Source organism: Urocitellus parryii, chromosome 1 (assembly GCF_045843805.1).
Source record: "Urocitellus parryii isolate mUroPar1 chromosome 1, mUroPar1.hap1, whole genome shotgun sequence".
Taxonomy (NCBI): domain Eukaryota; kingdom Metazoa; phylum Chordata; class Mammalia; order Rodentia; family Sciuridae; genus Urocitellus; species Urocitellus parryii.
Genome location: NC_135531.1, coordinates 135,469,418 through 135,492,013, shown reverse-complemented (window position 1 = coordinate 135,492,013; position 22,596 = coordinate 135,469,418). Strand labels below are relative to the sequence as shown.

Below are 22,596 nucleotides of genomic sequence, written 5' to 3'. Positions count from 1 at the left end.
AGAAATGTCAGGAGCACTCTGGGGGTTCAGCTCTTACTAACTTCCTCCACAAGAACACCAACTGGGAATACCTCCCTCAGAATTCCTGTATGTTTTGGATAAGGAGAGTTCCTCACTGCCCCCTGAAACCAACAGCATCCACGTTCCCCAAACTTTCAAGGGAAATGTATTGGTTTGAAAATCATAGATGGAGCCAGGCACAGTGGTACATGCCTGTAATCCCAGATACTTGGGAGGGTGAAGCAGGAGGATCACATGTTCAAGGCCAGCCTTAGCAACTTAAGGAGACCCTGTTTCAAAATAAAAAAGAGGGCTAGGGAAGTAGCTCAGTGGTAGAGCACCTGAGTTCAATCAATCCCAGTTTCTCTCTCTCTCTCTCTCTCTCTCTCTCTCTCTCTCTCTCTCTCTCTCTCTCTCTCACACACACACACACACACACACACACACACAGAGGGAACAATAGTTGTAGAATCAAATCACTGTGGGAGATGCTTGCCTGATGGAGGCTAGACAGGTCTCTCTTGCCCAGGACTTCCCAGACCCTTTCCTGGCTGTGGACACTGGGACAGGCAGTGGTGACAGAATCTGGCACAGGTCTCTCTGCCCACCAGGTCCTAGTTGCTCCTTTCCCACACCCCAGCTGCCCTGGGTTGGAGGACAAACGAAGCTAGAAAGGAGGTGCACTCTTCACAGGGCCCTGAGCTAGGAGAGTCTTGTCGCCCTTTGTGAGATGGTGGGCCATGCACAGGGGAAGTGGCCTGTTCTAGAAGACGTAATAAACAGGGAGAGTCGGGGTCCTGGGGCGGGGATCCTTGGGAGGAATTGTCCCATTAGAAAGGATGGAGGGACTGCAGAACTGGGACATGAAGAGGTGCCAGTCTAGACAAAAGCTTAATGAAAAATCAAACTCTTCCCAATGATGCCAGTTCACTGGGCCTCAGACCCTATGAGGTCAAAGTCCACCACAACACCGAGAGAGGGCTACAACCTCACCTGAAGAAGGCCCTGTCTTTTTTTATAATTACTTGTTATTTTTAGATATATATGACAGTACAATGTATTTTGACATATTATACATACATGGAGTATAACTTCCCATTCTTATGATTCTACATGATGTGGAGTTTCACTGGTGGTGTATTCATATATGAACTTAGGAAAGTTATGTCTGATTCATTCTACTGTCTTTCCTATTTCCATCCCCCTTCCCTTATTCCATTTTTGTCTAATCCAATAAACTTCTATTCTTTCCTCCACATCCTCATTGTATGTTAGCATCCACATATCAGAGAGAACATTCAGCCTTTGGTTTTTTAGGATTGGCTTATTTTGCTTAGCATGATAGTCTCTTGTTCCATCCATTTACCTGTGAATGTCATAATTTCATTCTTCTATATGGCTGAGTAATATTCCTTTGTGTATGTATAGCACATTTTATTTATCCATTCATCTACTGAAGTGCACCTAGGTTGGTTCCATAGCTTAGCTGTTGAGAATTGAGCTGCTCTAAACATTGATGTGGGGGGCTGGGAATGTGGCTCAGGCGGTAGCGCGCTCGTCTGGCATGCGTGCGGCCCGGGTTCGATCCTCAGCACCACATACCAACAAAGATGTTGTGTCCGCCAAGAACTAAAAAATAAAAATAAAAAAAATAAAAAATAAAACATTGATGTGGCTGAGTCACTGTAGTATGCTGATTTTAAGTCCTTTGGGCTATATATTGGGTAATGGGATAATTGATTCAAATGGTGAGTCCATTCCAAGTTTTATATATATATATATATATATAAAATACCTTTATTTTTACTTTATTTATTTTTATGTGGTGCTGAGGATTGAACCCAGGGCCTGGCATGTGCTAGGGGAACGCTCTACCACTGAGCCACAACTCCAGCCCTTCCGCCATGCATTCCAAGTTTTCTGAGGAATCTCCATACTGCTTTCTAGAGTGGTTGCACCAATCTGCAGTCCCACCAGCAATGTGTGAGTGTAATTTTTCCCCCACATCCTTGCCAACGTTTGTTACTTGTATTCTTGATAATTGCCATTCTGACTAGAGTGAGATGAAGTCTCAGTGTAGTTTTAATTTTCATTTCTCTAATTGCCATAGATATTGAACATTTTTTCATATATTTGTTGACCAATTATATTTCTTCTTCTATAAATTGTTCAGTTCCTTTGCCCATTTATTGATTGGGGTTTTTTGTTTGTTTGTTTTGTGTGTGTGTGCTAAATTTTTTGAGTTCTTTTTACATCCTGAAGATTAATGCTCTGAGGTTCAGGTGACAAAAGATTTTCTACCATCTATGGGTTCTCTCTTCACATTTTTGATTATTTCCTTTTCTGTGAAGTTTTTTAGTTTGATACCATCCCATTTATTGATCCTTGTGCTTTTGTTTCTTGTCCTTTAGGAGTCTTGTTGAGGAATTCAATTCCTAAGCTGACATGATGGAGAGTTCAGCCAACTTTTTCTTCTAGTAGGTGCAAAGTCTCTGGTCTAATGCCTAGTTCCTTGATCTACTTTGAGGTGAGTTTTGTGCAGGGTGAGAGATAGGGGTTCAATTTCATTCTGCTAATATGGATTTCCAGTTTTTCCAGCACCATTTGTTGAAGAAGCTATCTTTTCTCCAATGTATATTTATAGGCTCTGTTGTCTTAAATCCCACCTGCCTTCCTAACTGCCACAGTGCATGCCATGACATGAACCCCTGGCTCCCAGGACCTCTATTTGGCTTGATGTCAGTGTGCTACATGGCAAGTTCCAGACAGCATGTTCTAGACCTGCTAACTCCTCCCCAGATTCCAAGTGATCACTGCTGTGAATGATCCATCTAACCATTCACTCAGCGGTCCATCCAAAAATTTCCGATCATTGCAGTTTGCTAGCTCCAGGTTTGGCCCTAGGGATAAGCAGAGAACCCTGTCCCAAGAAAAAAGATGTACTGGTGTCTCTTTCCTAGTAAGACATTCCTACCTCAAGGGGCTGGAGCAGCCCCAAATGGGGTTAATGTGGGCACATTCCTCTGAGTTTGCAGGTGGTCCCACATCAACACAGGGGCTTGGCACACCCCACTTCCTACTGCATCTGTGATGTCTCTTCACCCTCAGCTCTGGTCTCATGGCTGTGGGCTCCTCCTGGCATGCCCGGTGTTAGCACAAATAACACAGCAAAGGCAAACTTCAAATCAGCAAGCTTTTCTTCATTGATCAAGCACCTGGCATGGCTCATTTGGGGGCAGAAAATGGCAAAAAGCTGAAGCAAGGGTCTGGGTTATATAGGCTTCCGTTAGGGTGGAAGGTAATTCCTGGGGTTCATTGTATTAGGGTCCGGCAGATCCATTAGGGTAGAACAGGAATGTGAATAGGAAATTTCCAGGGGCTTATTGTATTGGGGTCAGCAGACCTGTTAGGGTGGGGCGAGGTCAAGGTGCCAGTTAGGTGTAGAACCTTTTGTGTTCCTTCACTCTGGTTGAGGCCTGGGATTTTAATTTTACTTGGACCCTGCGGATAAGGGAAGAGCTGCAGATAGGGAAAATGTCCTTGGACTTATTCTCCATATCCTTCACCCGGAACTAGGTAAGGGAGCCTTGCAGTTCTAGATGATTCTGGACCCAGAGAAGGCAGAGGATTTACTTGAGCTGCACCACAGCCAGTGGTGGTTTGAGTGTTCTTGGGTGACCAATGAACACTGATGGCCTGGCACCTGACAGCCACTCCCGGACCACCTTTACGCCAGCTACTTTGGAGTCTCCGACTCCAAACCCCTTCCTGTGGAAATCAAAGATGTTTTATCCTTTTGGTAAGTGAACCCTAGGCCCATTCATTGGGCAATGTTTGGTACAGTGTGGGAAATAGTCACAAGCTCTCTGAACCTACAGAGTGGATCTCCTTGTAATTCCCCCTCTCCTCAAGCCAATTTGGCCAAATGTTCTTGGGGTTTCATTTGGAAACCCTAGCTTCATTGTTATATTTTAATTTTGATAGTAAGTCTTGGTATTGCATAAAATATGAGGGACAGGGGGAGGGGGAGAAGAGACCTACAGAGGTTTCCCTTCTTCTTTATAAAGGAAGAAATGGTCATTGGATGTTGCAATCAAAGCCATCGTGTGTCTGCCGACATACGGGTCCCAGCCACCCACAGTCACACACACTCAAACACACAGTTTCTAGAGAGCAAACTGTGTTTGTAGCAACAAACCACACTGACTCTGGGACTTGTGACCCGACTCTGCCCTGAGAGAGACACTCCACGGGAAGCCTTATAGGAGCCTACAGCCGGGCCTCTAGGCCTCTTTTGGCAAGTCCCTACAGGATGCCAGGCAGGCTGGCAGGCAGGAAGAGACGCTGCTAGGAACCTCTCCCTGCTGTAATTTACTAAATCCATCTGGGTCTCCTTTGAGACATTTTCTGGAAATGCCACATTTCAAGGTTCTCCCTGTTAAAAAAAGGTCAGAGAGTTCATGGGGGCCTTTCATGTTATAGGAACTTGAAAGGAAAGGAAAGGAAATGTATATTTTCAGCTTTAGCTATGATTAAGTGGGCTTAGGCCATGAGAACATTCAGATGATTTACATGACGTTACATGAAGAGCCAATTAGCCTAACAACTTCCGAAAAAATATCTAGCTCAAGAGCACCTATTTATTAGAGCCCTTGAAATGTGCCAGACATTATACTGAGCTCTTTACTAGGATACGGTGATTTGCCTCAACCTCATGCCAACAGTCAAAGGCAGATACAACACCCATTTCACACAGGAGGAAACTGAGGCTAAGAGAGGGTCAGTGATTTGTCTGGGATCTCACAGCCAGTAAATTGCAGGGCAGGGATAGAAACACCCGTCTGCCCAGATCCAAAGCCGGAGCTTTCTTTCTCAGACCTTCAAACCTTGAGGGTCCTGACTTTGTTCTTTTTTTTTTTTTTTTTAAGAGAGAGTGAGAGAGAGAGAGAGAGAGAGAGAGAGAGAGAGAGAGAGAGAGAGAATTTTTAATATTTTTTATTTTTTTTTAGTTCTCGGCGGACACAACATCTTTGTTGGTATGTGGTGCTGAGGATCGAACCCAGGCCGCACTCATGCCAGGCGAGCGCGCTACCGCTTGAGCCACATCCCCAGCCCCCCTGACTTTGTTCTTTATCCAACATCAGTGGAAGGTCAGGTTTGCCTGATTAATTAGCATAAAGATGAAGCCTCAATAAAACACACCTCTGACCTGACTAATGAGTCCAGACCACTCTGGGTGGATTTGAAACTTGCTTGTAACCTCCAAGGGGGCAGCCACAGCAGGTCTCAACCACCACACTGTGGAGGAACTCCAGGGCCCACGGTCTTTGGGATCTAAGTCACTGACCAGGACAGGTAGCCCAGGGCAGCCAGGAGAGATGGCACAGGCGAGGGTCTGGGCTCAGGGAGAGGCTCTGGGCTCTCTAACCCAACAAGGGCTTGGGGCCACCCATACATACCATCTGGGGGATTATCCAATCTTCTTGATGGCCCCACCATGCAACGAGAGCCACCCAGAAAGTTAGGATTCTATATTCATCATCATTTGTCTGCCAAGACCACACAGCAGATAAGGACTCCTTTGGAATTTTAGGGCCATAATGGAATACTGGAGTGTGGTCATTAGGGTGTAGGCTCAAGAGTCAGACTGCCTGAGTTTGGAGTTCTGACACCCTCATTTTTAAGCTGTGAGATATTGGGGGATTTACTTAACCTCTTTGAACTTTAGATTCCTCATTAGTAAGATGGGGATAATAGTCCTCATGTCACAGGGTTGGTGTGATGATTAAATGAGATATGTGTATGAAGCACTTGGCAGGATGCCTCGCACATAGTATTAACTCAGTATATGGGGTCATTGTTTGAATGACTATAAGGGAATGATAAAGGAACCGGTGCTGACCAAGGGCTCCTATGGGGATGTACCTGCCTTTTGGGAAACAAGTCTAAGCTCCTGTTCTCCTCCTTGGCATTCTAGGCCCGATGGGAAACCACCTTTAGGAGGCCACCCTGACTGCCCCAGCCCACTGGAACTCTTGCCACTCAACTCTGTACAGGCAGGCTGATCCAGCCCCCAGCTTAGCTCTGACAAGTCCTCAACTTCTCAAAGCAGCCAGTGGCTCCCAGAAGGCACTTCTACCCACCCCCCCCTCCTCAGCCTGAGCCTAGGGCTAAGCACAGTAGCTGATCCCTCAGTGAGCTTTCAGACTGATCTCAGCGAGGCTGTGAATGCCTGTGACTCAGCCCTCCTCTCTGCATTACCCCTCCTCACACCCCTACTCTTCCTTCCCCCTCCCCTGTTCCTCCCAGCAAGGCAAGGAGTCCAAGCCAGGACATCAGAGGGTCGAGGTTCCCAGGCTTAGGGATTTCACAGCCCTATAAAAATATCCCAAAAAACTTGAGAGTGGGGGAGTGAACAGATCAGAAAAAAATGTCATTTTTCTTTAGCCAAATTAGGTCATTAAAAAATATATTCTCACCATCATTTTAGTAAAGAAAGGATGCTTTCACACCAATAAAGCAGAAAGAACCGTAATTTTTTTTTTATTAAAGGCTAATACCAAACTGAAAAAAATTTACCCTTGAGGAAAAAAAAAAAAAAAAGGACACACTTCACTTGCCCCTTCTGACTTCTTTCTTTTCTCCTTGGATTGGAGAAAACTTCAGTCCCCACCGGCCTGTGTCCACCGAGACCCCATGGATCTTACCAATTGTTCAGGAGGCGGTTCTGCCTAAGCTGTAGTCACTCACAAACACAGAAGCCCCCCTAACCCCACCCCAAACGCCTTAGGGTTAGGCAGATACCTATTTCCGTTCAACTTTCAGGGGAGGTTCATCCTAAAGCCAGACCCTACAACCTGGGTAGTTGATGGGGGTGGAGGGGCCGGGAGATCATGTGTCAGTGCTCTCCAGGCAGGGCGGCTTTTGGCTGGAGCCCCTCCCCGCAAGAGAGAGGGACCGGGATCCAATTGAGCACTTGGTCACACTTTGGGGAAGCAGGCTGGAGAGACCCAACGGGCAGGACACCTTAGCCCAGAGGTGGGGGGCCGCGGCTCCCCCCTGGGCGGGCGCAGATAGCATCTGAACACTGAGAAGGACGGCCCTAGCTCTTTGATCCGCAGCCAGCTAGGCTGGGCCTGGACCCGGAGGGGCGGCGCGGCTGTCTTCCGGCCCGGCTTTGCACTGCTGCCAGCGGTCCTGTGGGGCCCTGAGCCAGAGAGGCGAGGCGTTCAATGCCCCCTCCCCCAAATACCCTCGGTTTCAACTGCTCTAGAACAGGCGGGAGTGTCTACATTGAATCCAGTACAGAAACCTGCTGGGGGACCTGCAGTTTACTCGTCCCTGATAGACCCAAAAAACCGCGATCCAAAGAACCAGTCTCTTTTTGCAGATGCAGAAGCTGAGCTGAGACCAAGTCACGGGAGGTCTCTGTGAATAAGGCTCCAGCTGCCAAGTAGATAAGATGGAAGCTTCTGCACCGACCATCGTTAATGGGCTTCAGAAAGCAACTTCCCAGATCGAGTTGCTGCGGGTAAAGGACCCCACGTCGGAAACCGTGGTCCACGTGGCTGCTCACAGTCCCTGGGAAACCAGTCTTTGGGGTACAGAAATTCTAGGCGTGTAACTGAGCTGGGAAAGTCATGGTGGGGGGTGGCTGGAGTTCGGCGGCGGGGTTCCTTCCTCCTAGTCTTGTGTTCGCACCTTGGAGCGCCACATGGTTGAGGGGCTTGTTACAGATGTGTGATGTATGAGCTGCGCATGCAACAGATGCTCAATAAATTTGTAAGGATTGTATACTTGTTCTCACAGTGGGCGGGCAACCCTGAAGGAAGTTCCAGATTGGCATAGAGATGGAGAATGGGGCAGAGAATGGGCCTTTGAGAATTCCTAATCTTGACGGTTCCCTGGGTTCCGAGTGGCCCCAAGCTCTAAAACACCCCCAGTTCAAAGCACAGGGCACACTGGGCCTGGGGCCCAGAGGCAGTTCACGCTAAGGCCGCGACTTGAAACCACACCCAAGTCCCAAGGCACCCTCACCCTACGCAAGTGGAAAAGAAACCTGGACGCAGGATGACAATATCTTGTTGTAGGGAGAAAGCAGGGTCAGGAGTTTCCTTTAGGGTCCTGACATTACAGGAGAAGAGTGACAATCTTTAAGCTGCTCCGACGTCTCACTCAGGATTCACTCACGGAAAGCGAGCCCTTTAAGGCTGTGCCTAGTGGGTGCGTCCCGGCCTCTCCGGGGAGAGGAGGGGGCGGACCCAGACTACTCGACCACGCCCCCGTCGGGGCCCGCCCCCGGAGTGCCCGCCCCGCCCCCGGCACTCCGCCGGCGGCGCCTTTGATGTTCCGACCCGCCGGCTCCGGGAGCAGCTCAGCCCCGCGCCCTTACCCGGCGCCCACAGCCCGCCCAGGCGGAGTCAGCCCGCGCTCCGCCCGCCGCGATCCGGGCTCGGAGGTCCAGACTCCGGGCTCGCCGCCTCCCGGGCCGGCTCCGCGCCCCGCACTCTCCGCGCCCCGCGCTCCCTGCGCCCCGGCGGGCGGAGGGCACCATGCCGCAGCTGGACTCCGGCGGGGGCGGCGCGGGCGGCGGCGACGACCTAGGAGCGCCCGACGAGCTGCTGGCCTTCCAGGACGAGGGCGAGGAGCAGGACAAGAGTCGCGACAGCGCCGCGGGCCCTGAGCGCGACCTGGCAGAACTCAAGTCGTCGCTCGTGAATGAGTCCGAGGGCGCGGCCGAAGGCTCTGGGATCCCGGGTACCGGCGCCGGAGCACGCAGCGAGGCCGAGGTCGGGGCCGAGGTGAGCGTCTGCCCGCGCCCACTGTGTCGGGGTCGCCCCGCCGGGCGCCGGCTCGAGCTGACCAGCCCTCCCGCTTGCGGCCCTCCGGGTCTCCATCCTTCAGAGCCCTCCTCCCCGGCCCTGAGCCCCTGAGCCCCGTGGTCCCCGCCGCCGCTCACGGCCTCTCTGGTTCTCCCTCTAGGCTCTGGGACGGGAGCACACTTCGCAGAGACTTTTCCCGGACAAACTTCCAGAGTCTCTGGAGGACGGTGAGTTTCTGCACGGCCTGGCTCCTCTTCCTCGCGCTGAGGCCCTGGCCTCGATAGGGAAACAGCGAATCCTGGGGGTGCCTCCCCCGGCTGCTGCTCGGGGAGGGGATAGAAGCCAGGGCGGGGGGTGGGGGAGTGGGGGGCGGGTTTCCCGGGCGCTGCTGGGCTCGAGTCACTTCCGGTGCCCTGACCTTTATAGGAGTAAACAGACCCCCTCCATCTCCGCCTCCCCTCTTGCCCAGGTGACTGACTAATCCCCAGCCTTGAGGAGAAAGCGTTGGCCAAGGTTCCTTGGCTGGAGGACTGAGTGGGGGTTCTATTCGGGGCCGCCAGGGGAAGACCTGGATTCGGGGTCTTCCCACAAAACTTGGCACTGAAGACACCCGCATCCCGTTCCCTAGCAAGTCACAAACTCGAAGGAGACCCCTTGGCAATTCTTATTTTTTCTTTCAAGAGCAGACTGCCTTCAGCCTGAGCAGCTGCCTGGGCTGGTATCTGACCCAGCTGTGGTTTTTCCAGGCCTGAAGGCCCCAGAGTGCTCCAGCGGCATGTACAAAGAGACTGTCTACTCCGCCTTCAATCTGCTCATGCACTACCCACCCGCCTCAGGAGCAGGGCAGCATCCCCAGCCGCAGCCTCCACTGGTAAGTGACCCCAGCAGCCAGTGTCCCTAGCGCTTGCTTCTTCCGTTGACCAGGTAGGTGAGGCATGGGCAAGAAGTGACTTTTGCCTAGAAGAAATAGGTATGTGAGCATTCTGTGGTTGTCTTTTTTCCTCGTACACAACCAGAGGGATCTGAACCAAGAGGAGAATTCTAGGGGGAGGAAGGAGGGCCTGCCTTGGATCATCCCCTGCCCTGGAGCTATTGGCTTTTGTCTTCCCAGCACACTCATAAGCAGGTGCAGGCCTGGTCCTTGTGCTGCATGATGCTGGGGTGAACAACTTTTGAGCTGAGATCACCTTCCTCTCGAGGTTGGTGTGTTTAATGTGATTTGAGCTCAGAGCTCTGCAGTTAGCTTTCTCCTGGGAAGCCCTGAGCCTGGGTGTTGGAGGGATGGGCAGAAAAGGAGACCTGATGGGATCTTCTGGTTATGCAGAAGAAAGGTTCTCCACTGTGTGCTCTTACTGGCATGAGTGTGCCTGTGCCAAAGGAGAACCCTACATACCAGGTGAGTTCTGAGGAGGCATACTTGGTCTCTTACCTGCTAAGAAAGGTTTGCAGAGATGTATTGCAAATCAGTGGTATCAGTAAGAGACCAGCTCAGTGAATTGTGAGTTAAATCCTTTAAGTACCTAGAGCTCTGAAAAGATTTCATGATCATTACAAACCATGCTTTTTTCCATCGGTCCAGATAAAGTGTGAAGAGCCTATTTGGAGTGCTTTTAAAGCTGCATTTTTTAAAAAAAAAATTCACATTAATATTTCAGACAGTCTCCAGTTGACCCAAGTTGGGGGTGAGGGTGCATGGAAGGCTTGGGGAGGTCTGTGGTAGGTTGATATTGGGTGCAAATGTAAACCCAGCGCATGGGGCCACAGGCAGGGTCCACCCAGAAGGAGGACAGGATGACTGTGAGGCTGGTTCAGATCAGGAGTGAGGAAGGAGGTTCTGAGAGCTATTTCCTGTTAAAGCTGGCGGGAGGTGAGAAGACAGATGCAGGCTGCTCTCCAGAAGCTCAGACCTAAAAACCTGGTAGACAGCTGACTTGAGAAATGAAATCTTTGCCCTCTGGACCCCTTCTCATCTCTGTACACCAAGCACGTTAGCTATTGAGAAGTCTGCTTGACTTCTCTGCTCTGTGATATAAAGGGTAATTCTCTTCTTTCCAGATCTATGAGGGAGGGGGCTTCTTCCCCACCCTGCCACCTGATGAAGCCACTGTCCCCATAGCCCTGCATCCTGCAGGAACAGATGCTTTTTTGGATTCCGTGCAAGGTGTAAACTCTTTGATTTGGGGCCAGTTGGCATAACCCACCATTCCCAGTCACTGGCATGCATCGATTGGACTGGGGCTATGGTCATCATAGTAACTGTGACTGGACAAGAGGCCTAGGCCCCAGTCCTGGCAGGGCTAGCTCCCAGGACTCCATGGTAGAGCAGAGGGAAGGCAGTGGTTCCTCTTACAGTGTGAGCAAGTGGCAGGAGAGTATCCAGAGCAGGAAGGGCTTCATTCTGCTATAAGGGTGTGGGTCATAAGACCATTTGGTGTCCTTTGGTTTACACTGGTCAAAGAGTAGGCAGAAGGTGGATTCCCACAGTCAGGATCAGCACCACTTACCTGGCTTGGGGCATATGTTTTTCAGCTTCCAGTTTTTTCCCAAGCTGTGGCAGATGCTTGTCTATGCATTGCACCCTCCTCCCCACCCAGCTGCTGCCCCCACTCCTAGTTTCTGGGAACATGGGAGGACAGGCTCTGGCACTGAATTTCTGTGTCCTGGCCTCAGCTGCTCTTTGGGGCTGGGGACAAGGACAAAGGCAGGGACCTATGTTAGAGTGACATAGGGTGAGGAAATGTACATGAATATAGGGGAGCCTGTTTTAAGCAAACTTGATAGTTATAACACATAGCAAATAAAAGTAGTTGTTTGAATTATGCAGAAAATTGTATGGACACTTCAAATATGGTTGGGTTTTACAAAGCAAAAGAGATTGGCTTCATATCTTTGGAGCATATTTATCATCCGATTCAAAGTTCATATGTCTGGCTGGGTATGGTGGTGCATGCCTGTAATCCCAGTGACTGAGGAGACTGAGGCAGTAGTATCACAGTTTGAGGCCAACTTCATCAACTTAGTGAGGCCCTCAGTAATGTGAGACTCTGTCTCAAAAGAAAAATAAAAATGGCTGGGGATGTGGCTCAGTGGTAAATGCCTCTGGTTCAGTCCCCAGTACCAAACAAACAAATAAACAAAAAAGAGTTAATGTGTCTGGAGTCAGGAAAAAGTCTTCTGTAGTTGGTTGGGAGCTCTAGAAAGGGCCCTGAGGAAAAACTGTCATGGGAGTTTTTCCAAAGCTGGTCTTTATCAAGCCCATCTGTGGGGGACAGACTACCAAATATGCTACCAAGCCCTGTTAGCAAGCCTTAGAATTAGGTCTTCTCATCCTTTGTCCAGCCTCTCTGAGGACATGTAGGTGGTCAAAAATTTTGCTCAAGGGGCTGGGGTTATGACTTAATAGCAGAACGCTTGCCTAGCATGTGTGAGGCACTGAGTTCGATCTTCAGTACCACATATGAATAAATAAAATAAATGTCCATTGAAAACTAAAAAATTTTTTTAAATAACTGGGTTCAAACTGGGTACAGTGGCACATGCTGTCATCCCAGTGGCTCAGGAGGCTGAGGCAGGAAGATTGTGAGTTCAAAGCCAACCTCAGCAAAAGTGAGGTGCTAAGCAACTCAGTGAGACCCTATCTCCAATATAAAATCGGGTTGGGATGTGGTGCAGTGATCAAGTGCCCCTAAATTCAATTCCTGGTACCCAAAAAACAAACAAAAAATTGTGCTCAGGATCTAAGATGTTCAAGATGAATTGCTGGATTTCCATAGATAGCAGGGCAAACCCACATCAGAGACCATCTCCACTCACGTGTGGGAGGGATGTTCATGTGGCCACCACGTCTGAAGGCCTCCAAACAAGCAGACTTAAACCTTGCCAGGAGCCAAATGTCTGACTGACAACCAGTTGCCATGGGGCAGAGAGACACTTTTTTCCAAAAAAAAGTTGCTTTTTGGTATTTGGTTTCTTTGAAGCTTTGTTTGGGGAAGGGGAAAGTTAAGTCAAAGCTTTTTCCATGCAAGTTGTTTGCCAGGCATCTAATATAGGCTTGCAGGCAGTAACTGGCCTAGATCATAACTGTTGTTTCTGTGTGTGTGTGTGTGTGTGTGTGTGTGTGTGTGTGTGTATGTTTTCTTCTCAGTTCTGAGACCTGTAATGGGGTAGGAGTGGAGAGGTAGGGTAGTGAGCTGGTCCTGAGCCAGACTGGGGGGATTCTGAAATTAACATAATAAGGCAGCATTCCCAAGGGAAACTCAGGCGATTAGATGTACAAGACCACCAGTCTGGTTCTATCCAAAAAGGATATGAGGAAGCATTGCTCTGTGGCCCTTTCTACAGGCCCCTCTTGGAGTCTGTGGCCTGGAAGGATTCTGAGCCTTTTGCTCAGAATTGACAGATCCATAGAAACAGAAAGTGGTTTGCCAGGAGCTGAGAGAAGGGAAGAATGGGAAGTGACTGCCAATGGGCATGGGATTTCTCTTTGGGGTGACGAATACATTCTGGAATTAGATGGTGGTGGCAGTTGCAACCTTGTGAATATACGAAAAATCGCTGAATTGTACATTTTAAAATAGTGCATTTTATGGAATGTGAATTACATCTCAATGACAAAAAAAAAAAAAAAGTTGTGGCTTTTGACTGTTGCAGAGGCTTAGGCCACACTCCCTGTCCCTGATCCCATAGTTATCCTAGTACCTGGGCATCCTTCCAGCCCGGGGATCAAGTGGCAGCTCTAGTGTGAGGCGCACAAGGGAAATGGTAGACTTATGTGTGGGGCCCTGGCCATAGGGCTCACCACTGAGTTCCAGGATTGAGATCCTAGTGAGGGCATGGAAACAAGCCCTGAGGGAGCGAGAGGGTTATGAGCAAGACCTGACTCTAGCAGAGGAAGGAAGTGCTGTTGACAACGGTCCCCCATCTGGGGAGCTGTGCAGAGAGAATGTGTAGGAACACCACCCAGCCCTCCGCCCTGACAGAGGGGCACAGTGGGCTTGCTCTGGGATATTAGTGGCAGTTGAGCACCAGCCCAGGTTGGAGTGAGGATTGTGAGAAGGGAGTCTGGTACCAGGTTGCTACCAGGTTCTGGGAACCCAAAACAGAACCAGGCTCAGCCCCAAGAGTGCCCAGCTGAGCTGAGAGCACAAATTAATAAATCCAGACAGGATTTATTCTGTCTGGAGAAGTACTGTCAAGTAGGCCTAGCTGAGGGGTCTGGACAGAACTGGCCTCAACTTGGGCTGTGAACCAGGGTCCCCTGAGCAGCATGCTGAGGGCTGCAGGTTGTCTAACAGATAAAGCAGGGACTGGCATGCTCCTGGGTGCATCCTAGATCTTCCACTTCATCTATGAGCACTCCCAGCCCTCATTATTTCCCATCCAGATGGCACAGTAGCCTCTTCCAGTGTCCATCTGCATCCCTGTCACCCTAACCCACAGTCCAGACTCCATGTAGCAGCCAAAGAGGTCCTTTAAAAACAAATCAGATCACGTCTCTCACCTGATTAAACTTCAGGGCCTTTCCCATTAGTCTTGGAGGAAAGTCCAAATCACTTACCACAGCCTCAGTGCCTCATTATCGGCACTACCTTCTTCCTCTCCCTCACAGCAGCCCCTCTAGCCTGGTGGGTTTTATACCTGGCCAGCTCTTCCCACCTCAGGACCTTTACATTTGTTCCCTCAGCTTGCACTTCTCTTCCCCAGCTCTTGGCATAGGTGCCACCCACCTTCTTAATCCTCATTTGAGGCTTAATTCAGATAGTTGTCTCCTCCTCCGATCATTCAAGCGGGATCCTCCCTCATCCTGCCTCTGGGCCTTGGCTGCCTTGCCCACCCCAGCAGCTCTTCTGGATGATGTGGTTAGCATAGCTTTAACACACTCGCCATGCTTAGCCAAAGAGAGCTTGTCTGCAGAGGCATCCTGGACCTTGTTTCCTGCATTTTTGCAATGGGCTCATGAGCCTTCCTTGTACTTTTTGGAGTGAGGACTAGCAGTTTTGCCAGAGAGATGCCCAGGGAGGTGCCAGCATGGCCTGGGCTGGGTGGGGACAGGCTTTGTCCATGATTGATCCCTTCTCCCTTGCTATCCTAGTTCTCGTGGGACCATTGGTGGCTTAGCGGGTTAGGCCCCATGTGGACTCCCATCTGGAGGGCTGTATCTCCACTCTGGGCTACGGGGGTCTGAACCCTGGGACTGGGGACTCAGGTGTATGTGTCCCCTACTCCCTGCCTGACCTCATCCAGGGATTCTTCAGATGGGAAGTGCTATCCCTGGGACCAGCATGGGAGCCACAGCCACTTGCTCGATCCTGAGAATCCCTTTTCACCACCCCAAAACTTGATCTGAAAGAGACTCTCCTTCCTCATCCCTTTAAAGCCCTTATATAAGGTGTGAGGAATTGAGGCTGTTTTGTAAGAATAAAAAGGGAGATGACCCTCATGGTCATTAGCCTGGAGCCACCCTTGGACCTTTGCTCACATGGTCACCCCTAAACACACCCCCTTATTCTTGCTGTAATGCTTCCCCTGGTGTGTGGTGCAGGCTTCCAGCAATGCCCATGCACATCATCTTTATTCATAGCATCCTTCCTGTGGCTCCTGGCTCACTCACAGGCCACCTTCTTTATCAGGAGGATGAGGCTCTGGACAAACCACTCCTTGGTTTCTGTTTTGATTATTTTCCTGGAGCATAATACCCCCTGAGAACTATGGTGTCAAGAAGTAGGAAGAATCACAGTGTTCTGCAGCCCTGTTGCCCCTGTTCTTTGTGGGTTCCAAGCCTGCGACTGTTCCCCGGCCCTTGAAGTGCCTAAACATGACTGATATGGAGTCTTGTCTTTGTCGCTCTTCATTTAGTCTATGGTGGATAGTGGGACCTCAGTTTGTTTTGAAGTGCATTTCTTTCCTGACTCAGAGGCTGTGTGGAATTAGCTGTGGGATCTGGACAGTCTGTAGACCCTCTTCTGCTGCTCCCAAGCTGAGACTGTGCTTCCACCCTACTGCTGCCTACAGTGGGCCAGGGAAGCCCCATAAAGGAGGCCTATCCTCCAGACCCTGGTGAGAGCCAGGCTTCCTGCTCCATCTGGGGCAGGGAGGAACTGTTACAACTTTAGGGCAGCCTGCTGACCCCTTTGGAAGGGTAGGGCAAGCTAGCTCAGCAGAACAGAGGGGGCATTCCCAAGGCCCCGAGGCTGACAAAGAGCTCTGGATCGGTTGCTAGGACCCAGTTCCCAGCTCTTCCTGGGTTCCAGTGAGCTGGTTTGAGCCAGCAAATGAGGATCTTTACACCAGTTCTGCCTACTTCCCCAGCTGCAGAGACTTGGGTGTGAGGGGAATTAAAAGAGGGAGGGTAGAAGCCCAGCGTGGTGGTGCATGCCTGTAATCCCAGCGACCTGGGAGTTTGAGTCCAGTATCAGCAACTTAGTGAGGCCCTAAGCAACTTAGCAAGACCCCCTGTCTCAAAAAAATAAAAAGGGCTGGGGATGTAGCTCAATGGTAGAGGTTTAATCCTGGGTTTAATCCTCCATACCAAAAAAAAAAAAAAAGAAGGATTGAACATGGCCCCTCTGGGACTCTTGAGAACACAGTCCATCCCCTTCCTCTGCAAAAAGGGAGATTGAGTTGAGCTATAAGCAGAGATTCAGGGGTGCTTATTGAAAATCACATAATTAGCCAGGCACGGTGGCACATGCCTGTATTCCCAGTGGCTCGAGAGGCTGAGGGAGGAGGATTGTGAGTTTAAAGCCAACCTAAGAAAATTAGTGAGACCCTAAGTAACTCAGTGAGACCCTGTCTCTAAATAAAATAGAAAAAAGGGCTGGGATGTTGCTCAGTGATTAAGTACCCTGGTTTCAATCCCTGCTGCCAAAAAAAAAAAAAAAAGAAAAAAAGAAAAAAAAATCACATAACCACTGAAGTCAGGTTGGGTCAGGGATGGGCCCAGAGCCTCCTGAGGGTCAAGGAGAGCCACAGCATCTCTGAGCCCCCCTCCAGCTGCTGCGGTCCCAAAGCCATAAAGTCACACCCCCTCACACCTTGTGACTGGTGCTTCCTGCCACTGTGTACAAACAAGGCTCTGTTGGAGGAAACAGGTGTTTTATTAGGTCACAGGAGCACCCCCCACCCAACGGTACAGTACACAAATCCTCGAAGAACAACCTCTTTTCTGCAGGTGGAGACAGTGATGTCAGATTAGGGAAGGCTGCTTGTCAAGGCCCTTTAGAGGAGTGGAGGGAGGGAAAGCATTTAGTCTACTACTGCATCTGCTACTCTGGCTGCGTGGCCCTGGGCGAGTTACTTTGCCCCTCTGGGCCTTAGTTTCCTCATCTGAAAATGAGGCTAATGAGGGTTCCACCCTTCTTGGGTGACTGGCATGGCACAGTGTAAGTGGTGCCCACGTATAGGCTACTGCTGAAAGACTAACACTGCATAAAGAACTCAGAAGCTCCAGTGCTGCTGAAGCTCAGGCTGGACCAGAGCCCTCGATGCTTTCCCTTCCCTGCCGAGAAGCCAGCTCCCCCAGGGGTCACCCTCAGCCTTCCTGGTCCTCAGGCATTTAGCTGGGCTCAGCCCAGAGCCTGCTGGAATCTTGAGTCCAAACTGTATTTATTGAGCCCCTTCTGTGTACCTGATCTGGTTCTGCACAAGGGGAGGCTATGCCTGCCCTCCCAGAGCTCAGTCCTGGCAAGGCAAGAGGACCCTCATTGGAGGACCCATGTCAGCCCTGAAGTACTGCTTGAGCTGGATATAGGACACAGAGGTGCAAGAGGAGCCATGGGAGCAGCTTAGGAAGCTTCCTGAGAGGAGTTTGTACAGCCGATAGTGGGAGAACACTCTGGGTGGAAGCTGAGCAAAGCAGGAGAGAGGCAGAGATAAGTGTGTTCCTGATCCCTGAAGGGCAGTCCCAAGCTCAGGGTCTAAGAGGGGCGTGAGGTGAGGCTAGAAAGGTTGTCACTAAGGCCACAGCATGTGAGCCGATGCCTAGCAGGCTGGTTCCAAAACCTGGGAGAGACTGGAGGGCACATGCAGTGTGTTGGCATCCTACAGGGCAGAGCAGTGTCCACTGCAGATGGGCTGAGTTGGACATGGAGGGCCAGGGAGGCCGCTAGGGCTGGGTGCTGGGAGGGGCAGGGGTATTTGATTGGGGGAATGAGAGCAGAGCTAAGGGAGGGGTGGCTTTGGACTGGAGAGACTCAAAGTACTGGCTAATCAAGGCAAGAGTACCCCCTCATAGTGCAGTTGCCATTTTACTGTTAGTTCATTTGAGTCCAGGGGCTTGGTCCCCTGTTTACTTGGGGAGCCACACCCCAAAGGTCAGTGGCTTGCTTGCTTAGGCCCCTCAGGGTGCAGAGAGCACCTCTGCCCCCCATTTCCTCCAGCAGGGCTCCGAGATCATCAGGGACTGGAGAGGATCTCGAGAACCCAGCACATTGTCAGCTGCCTCTTCAGACACTTAGTGGCTTCATCTCAAAGACCTGTCATGCTTGAGGTTTGGACCTGGGAAACCACCTCCCTCTCTTAAAAAGGTGTGGCCCGCATCAGCCCCATCCTGCAAGCAGCCTTCTGCCTGGATGGTTTGTCCTGTCAGAGGTTTTGCACCTGCTCCCCTGCCCCTGGTCCAGCTAGAACATGGTTCTTCTCGTGGCTCAGTCCCCCAGTGGGTGGAGGGTATCTGTCTTGCTGAATGGGGGACTAACCCTGGCGTGGGGCACAGCAAGGAGGGGTGTGAGCTTGGTGCTTCCCTGCAGGGAGGCTGTCCCACCCATGGAGATTGTCTGTTGAGCTGCACCCACAGACTTTGTTTCGGAGCCCAGAGCAAGCCTGGTGACCCAGCCTGTGCTTCACAGCCAGAACTCCCTGGAGATCAGAGGAAGCAGACACACTGCCAAATAAGCTTCCTCCTGCCCCCCCTTCCTCTTCCCCCCTTTAAAACAGCCCTCTCCAAGGGCAAGGGAGCTGTCTGGGCCCCACACTGTCTGCTTCCAGATGACATGTGTACAGCGGAGGCTCCAGGCATGGGTGGGCAGGACATGGCCCTGGGAAACAGGGGTGTGGGCTTGGGGATTAACTTGGTATGGCTTCCCCTACGCCACCATGTCTGAGCTGGCCTGGTGCCAATGGTGGCAAATCACCCCTCCCCCAAAAATCCAGTTTTCCCATGGGAGCAGGGGACTTTGCTGGGGAAGAAAGCCACCTCCTCCCCTCTGTGTGACCTCTAGCAAATGGTTTCACCTCTCTAGGTCTCAGTTTCTTACCTTATAGTGGGTGGGCATTCCTGGCTACGGGGATTTCTGAGGTTCATAAGGTGGACTGGAGAGGCCTGCTGGTCACCTGCACCTCAGTTAGGATTAGCTGGGCATTGCAGGAACTACACCAAGGCTAGCCTCGCAATCATGTCACAGAGGCCATGCAGAGGGAGGGACAGGTGATGGGAGTCCATAGTGGGGACGCTGAGTAACTCTGACCTGGCTCTGGTGGCCATGGGCCCAGCCTCCTGGCCTGCTGGGCCGCCATCTGAAACGCATTACCGATGCTTTGTAAACTCCACATCATTTGGCCACATGAAAGCTTGGAACCTAAAAATAGCCACTCCCAGAGGACGACCTGCATTGGTGGAGCTCAGCTGACCTATGCACGCACACCCACCACCATGCCAGCTCCCTTGCTGGGGAGCCCCAACTGGCAGGGCCACACCTACACACCCAGTGTGGGCAGCCACTGCCTCAGGCTGCTTTATCAGGGCACAGATCTCACCCAGCTGGTCAAGGCTCCAGCCCTTGAGGCCTCACCCAGAGCAAAATGTCTGGAGGAGCCAAGAGAAAGCTGCTGAGGGTGTGGTGGTAGCTTCAGGACCCTTCCCCAGACATGTCCATGCCTGGAATGCCCATGGGAAGGAGATTCCTTGGAATGCTAGTTGAGGCACCCTACAGATGAGGACGTCGAGGCCCAGCAGCATTGAGGGAAGCATGGGAAGGGGGACCTTATACTTACCTGGCTACTGTCAGGTGGGGGACGGGAGGGCCACTGGCTGATATGTTGGTGAGAGAAGGGCAGGCCCTGCCTGGTCCCCTGGTGTCTGGTGGAGAGTCTGCAAGCAGGAGGGCCTCCAGGCTGCCAAGGCTGACTCTTTGCCCTGCTTTCTGTGGGTTCTCTCTCCCTATGTCTCTGTGACCAACTGCAAACCACTCTTTTCCCTAAAAATAAACATGCTTATGGGATTGGGGGAAGCTTTGTAGCTATCAAAGGAAATAATAGGGTGTTTAAGAAAATTACATTGCGTTTTAAATAACCAGCATGAAAGTCATTAAGTTTGAAGTTTCATTCAAATCAGATGGCTCTGTGGCTGGCTCAGTGGCCAGGCAGGCAGAAGGTGGGTGGGCCCTCAGATGCTAAGAGGCACCCTGTGGAGAGGGCTGTGGCTGCAGCTAGATCTCTGCTGGATACAGCCGGGGTCCAAGGGAGCTGGCCAGTTGGTGTGTGCTTGGCTGTGGCAGCCACCCCAGAGCTTACTGGCAGGCTTTGAAGCAGTGTGCGGCCTTGGGGACCGCCCAGCTGTGGTGGACAACCCTGTGGGTGGAGATATGTGAACAGATGGAGTGGGGAAAGTAGAGTCGGCCATGTTGAAGTGAGGGCTTTCTGGGATGGTAATCTGGATCAGAAAGGGCTGGAGAGCATCCATAGGGCCCAGGCTACATCTGTTCCTTTCACCACTAGATTCTCAGAGCCTAGTACAGGCCTAGTTATAGTAGGTGCTCAGTAAACAGCAGTTGAAAGAACCACAGTCACAATAACTTGTGTCTAGAACTTTCCCAGTGCCAGGCCTGTGCCAGAAGCTGAAAAAGTAACTACTGTTATTAGCCCTATTCTTCAGATGGGGAAACTGAGGCTCCAGAGAGGTTAAGAACATGCTAGAACCTTGAAGTCAGGATTTGGACTTGGTCTCTTTTGCCCAAGGAGCCCATGCTCCTTGCTGCTCTGCTCCCTCTGCTCTAGCTTGTGTGTTGGTGAGAGCATTGCAGGCCAATGAGGTGTTAGTTAACCCCATATACTGTTGGGTTTGTGAGCTGGTCCCTCCTATTATGTGCCATTGGCTTTTCATTTCCCTCCTTAGGTGACCTCCTAGCTCTGAATCTGGTCAAGGCTCCCTTTCTTTCTGGGAGTCCTTACAGAACTGGGAGAGCTGCCTTTTTCAGTTGGGAGGCAGGATCCTGGGGCTTCTAGGAAAAAATGCAATGATTAAAAATGGCCTTTAAGATTGATTCAGGTTGGTACATGACAGAAGCATGGTTAGGAACTGCCTGTCATGGGTTCTTTCTTTTCTCCAGTTTTAGTCCTGACTCAGCCCTCTCTGGGCCCAACCTCTTGCCTCCTTGTGTGCAGCCCAGTTTGGGCTAATGGGTTTCATAGGCCCTGAGTCACTGCAAATGGCTGGACTGAGGAAACAGAGGGAGTCCCAGGGCATGGTTGTGACACCCAGGGGAAAAGCTGCTTGGGAGCCAGAGCTGCTCTCAGCCTCACTGGGGTGTTTTGAGGGCAGATTCTTCTTAGTGCTGCCTCCCACCCCCTAGTTCTGGCATCACAGGCCTGTCAGGAGCTCAGCAATCTGGTCCATGGTAATCAGGCTGCCGTCCAAAGGAAACCAAGGACCAGCAGCCCGGACCTGGCACAAATCTGGCTTTCCTAAAAAGTCTTTGTCTAGGGACATGCTTGTTTTTTCTTATTTTTTTTTCATTTACTTTTAGTTTGTTTTTAACTAAGCATACATAAAAAATATTAGCCCACACAAATATTAACTCATCTCCCTTCACCACAACCCCATGAGGTGATGGACTGGAGACCAGAGCTGCCAGTGTGGAGAGACTTGCATCTTTTAAGTGCTGGAGGAAGGATTTGAACCCAGGCATGCTCCTGGTTCCTCCTATTATGTGCCATAGGAATCATGTAATTGAATTACATATAGCTGGGTCTTCTTGGCTCCCCGATCCCACTCCTTCCCACTCCTCACCCCAGGAGTTTGGTATTTCACCCACTCCCCTATATCTACACACTGTTACACCAGGTGTGCATCTGGAAGAGTTGTTTGGTGTGGTTTGTGTGAAATCCCTAACTCAGCCTCATTAGTGGTGGTGTCTCAGATGGCCCCTAGGGTAGTTGGAGTAGTCCAGCCCCCCTCCCTCTGCTTGGGTGTGAGCCCCTTGAGTGAGAGGGGCTGGGGTGGCAGCATTCTGAATCCAGAAACCTCCAGCTGCTTCTTTCCACACCTTGCCTTTCTCCCCTGTGGATAAACTGCTAGACTGAGTCCATTCAGAGCCCCAAGGGCCTTAACTGGCAGTAGCTGCAAGGGTTAGACCCAGGGAACTTCCAGATGTGGCCTCAGGGTAGAACTGTCCTCTTTGGGTAAGAGGCAGCTGAATGGTACATGCGACATGTAGACTCCTGTTTTGTTTTTGCTTGCATTTTCTTATTTTTTTCCTTTGCTTTTAGTTTGCTTTTAACTAAGCACACATAAAAAATATTAGCCCACACAAATATTAAATCACCTCCCCTCACCACAACCCCATGAGATGATGGACTGGAGACCAAAGCTGTCAGTGTGGAGAGACTTGCACCTTTTAAGTGCTGGAGGAAGGATGTGGGCTCCTGGATGGCAAGATGGAATTGGGGCAAGAAAGCAGAGTTGATCCTGGGCAGATTTCCAAGTTTCTTCTCTCCCACCCTTGAGCCATTGCTGACTGTCCTCCTAAGCCCGTGCCTTTCTGGGTCTTGTTTGGACTTT

General features: G+C 50.8%; 1 protein-coding gene across 7 annotated transcripts in view; it reads left to right on the top strand.

Annotated features, from left to right (window-relative positions):
* The first annotated feature begins 8,552 nt into the window (after positions 1 to 8,552).
* Positions 8,553 to 22,596, top strand: part of Tcf7 (transcription factor 7) — a 29,895-nt gene continuing 15,851 nt past the window's right edge. For 5 of the 7 annotated variants that reach the window (XM_077801705.1, XM_077801723.1, XM_026400191.2 and 2 more), the window contains exons 1-4: positions 8,553 to 8,801; positions 8,983 to 9,049; positions 9,569 to 9,693; positions 10,807 to 10,809. In XM_077801705.1, the coding sequence (XP_077657831.1) occupies positions 8,553 to 8,801; positions 8,983 to 9,049; positions 9,569 to 9,693; positions 10,807 to 10,809 (444 nt within the window). The remainder of the gene's footprint in view (positions 8,802 to 8,982; positions 9,050 to 9,568; positions 9,694 to 10,806; positions 10,810 to 22,596) is intronic. The other 2 variants (XM_026400192.2, XM_026400189.2) reach the window with 1 other exon arrangement.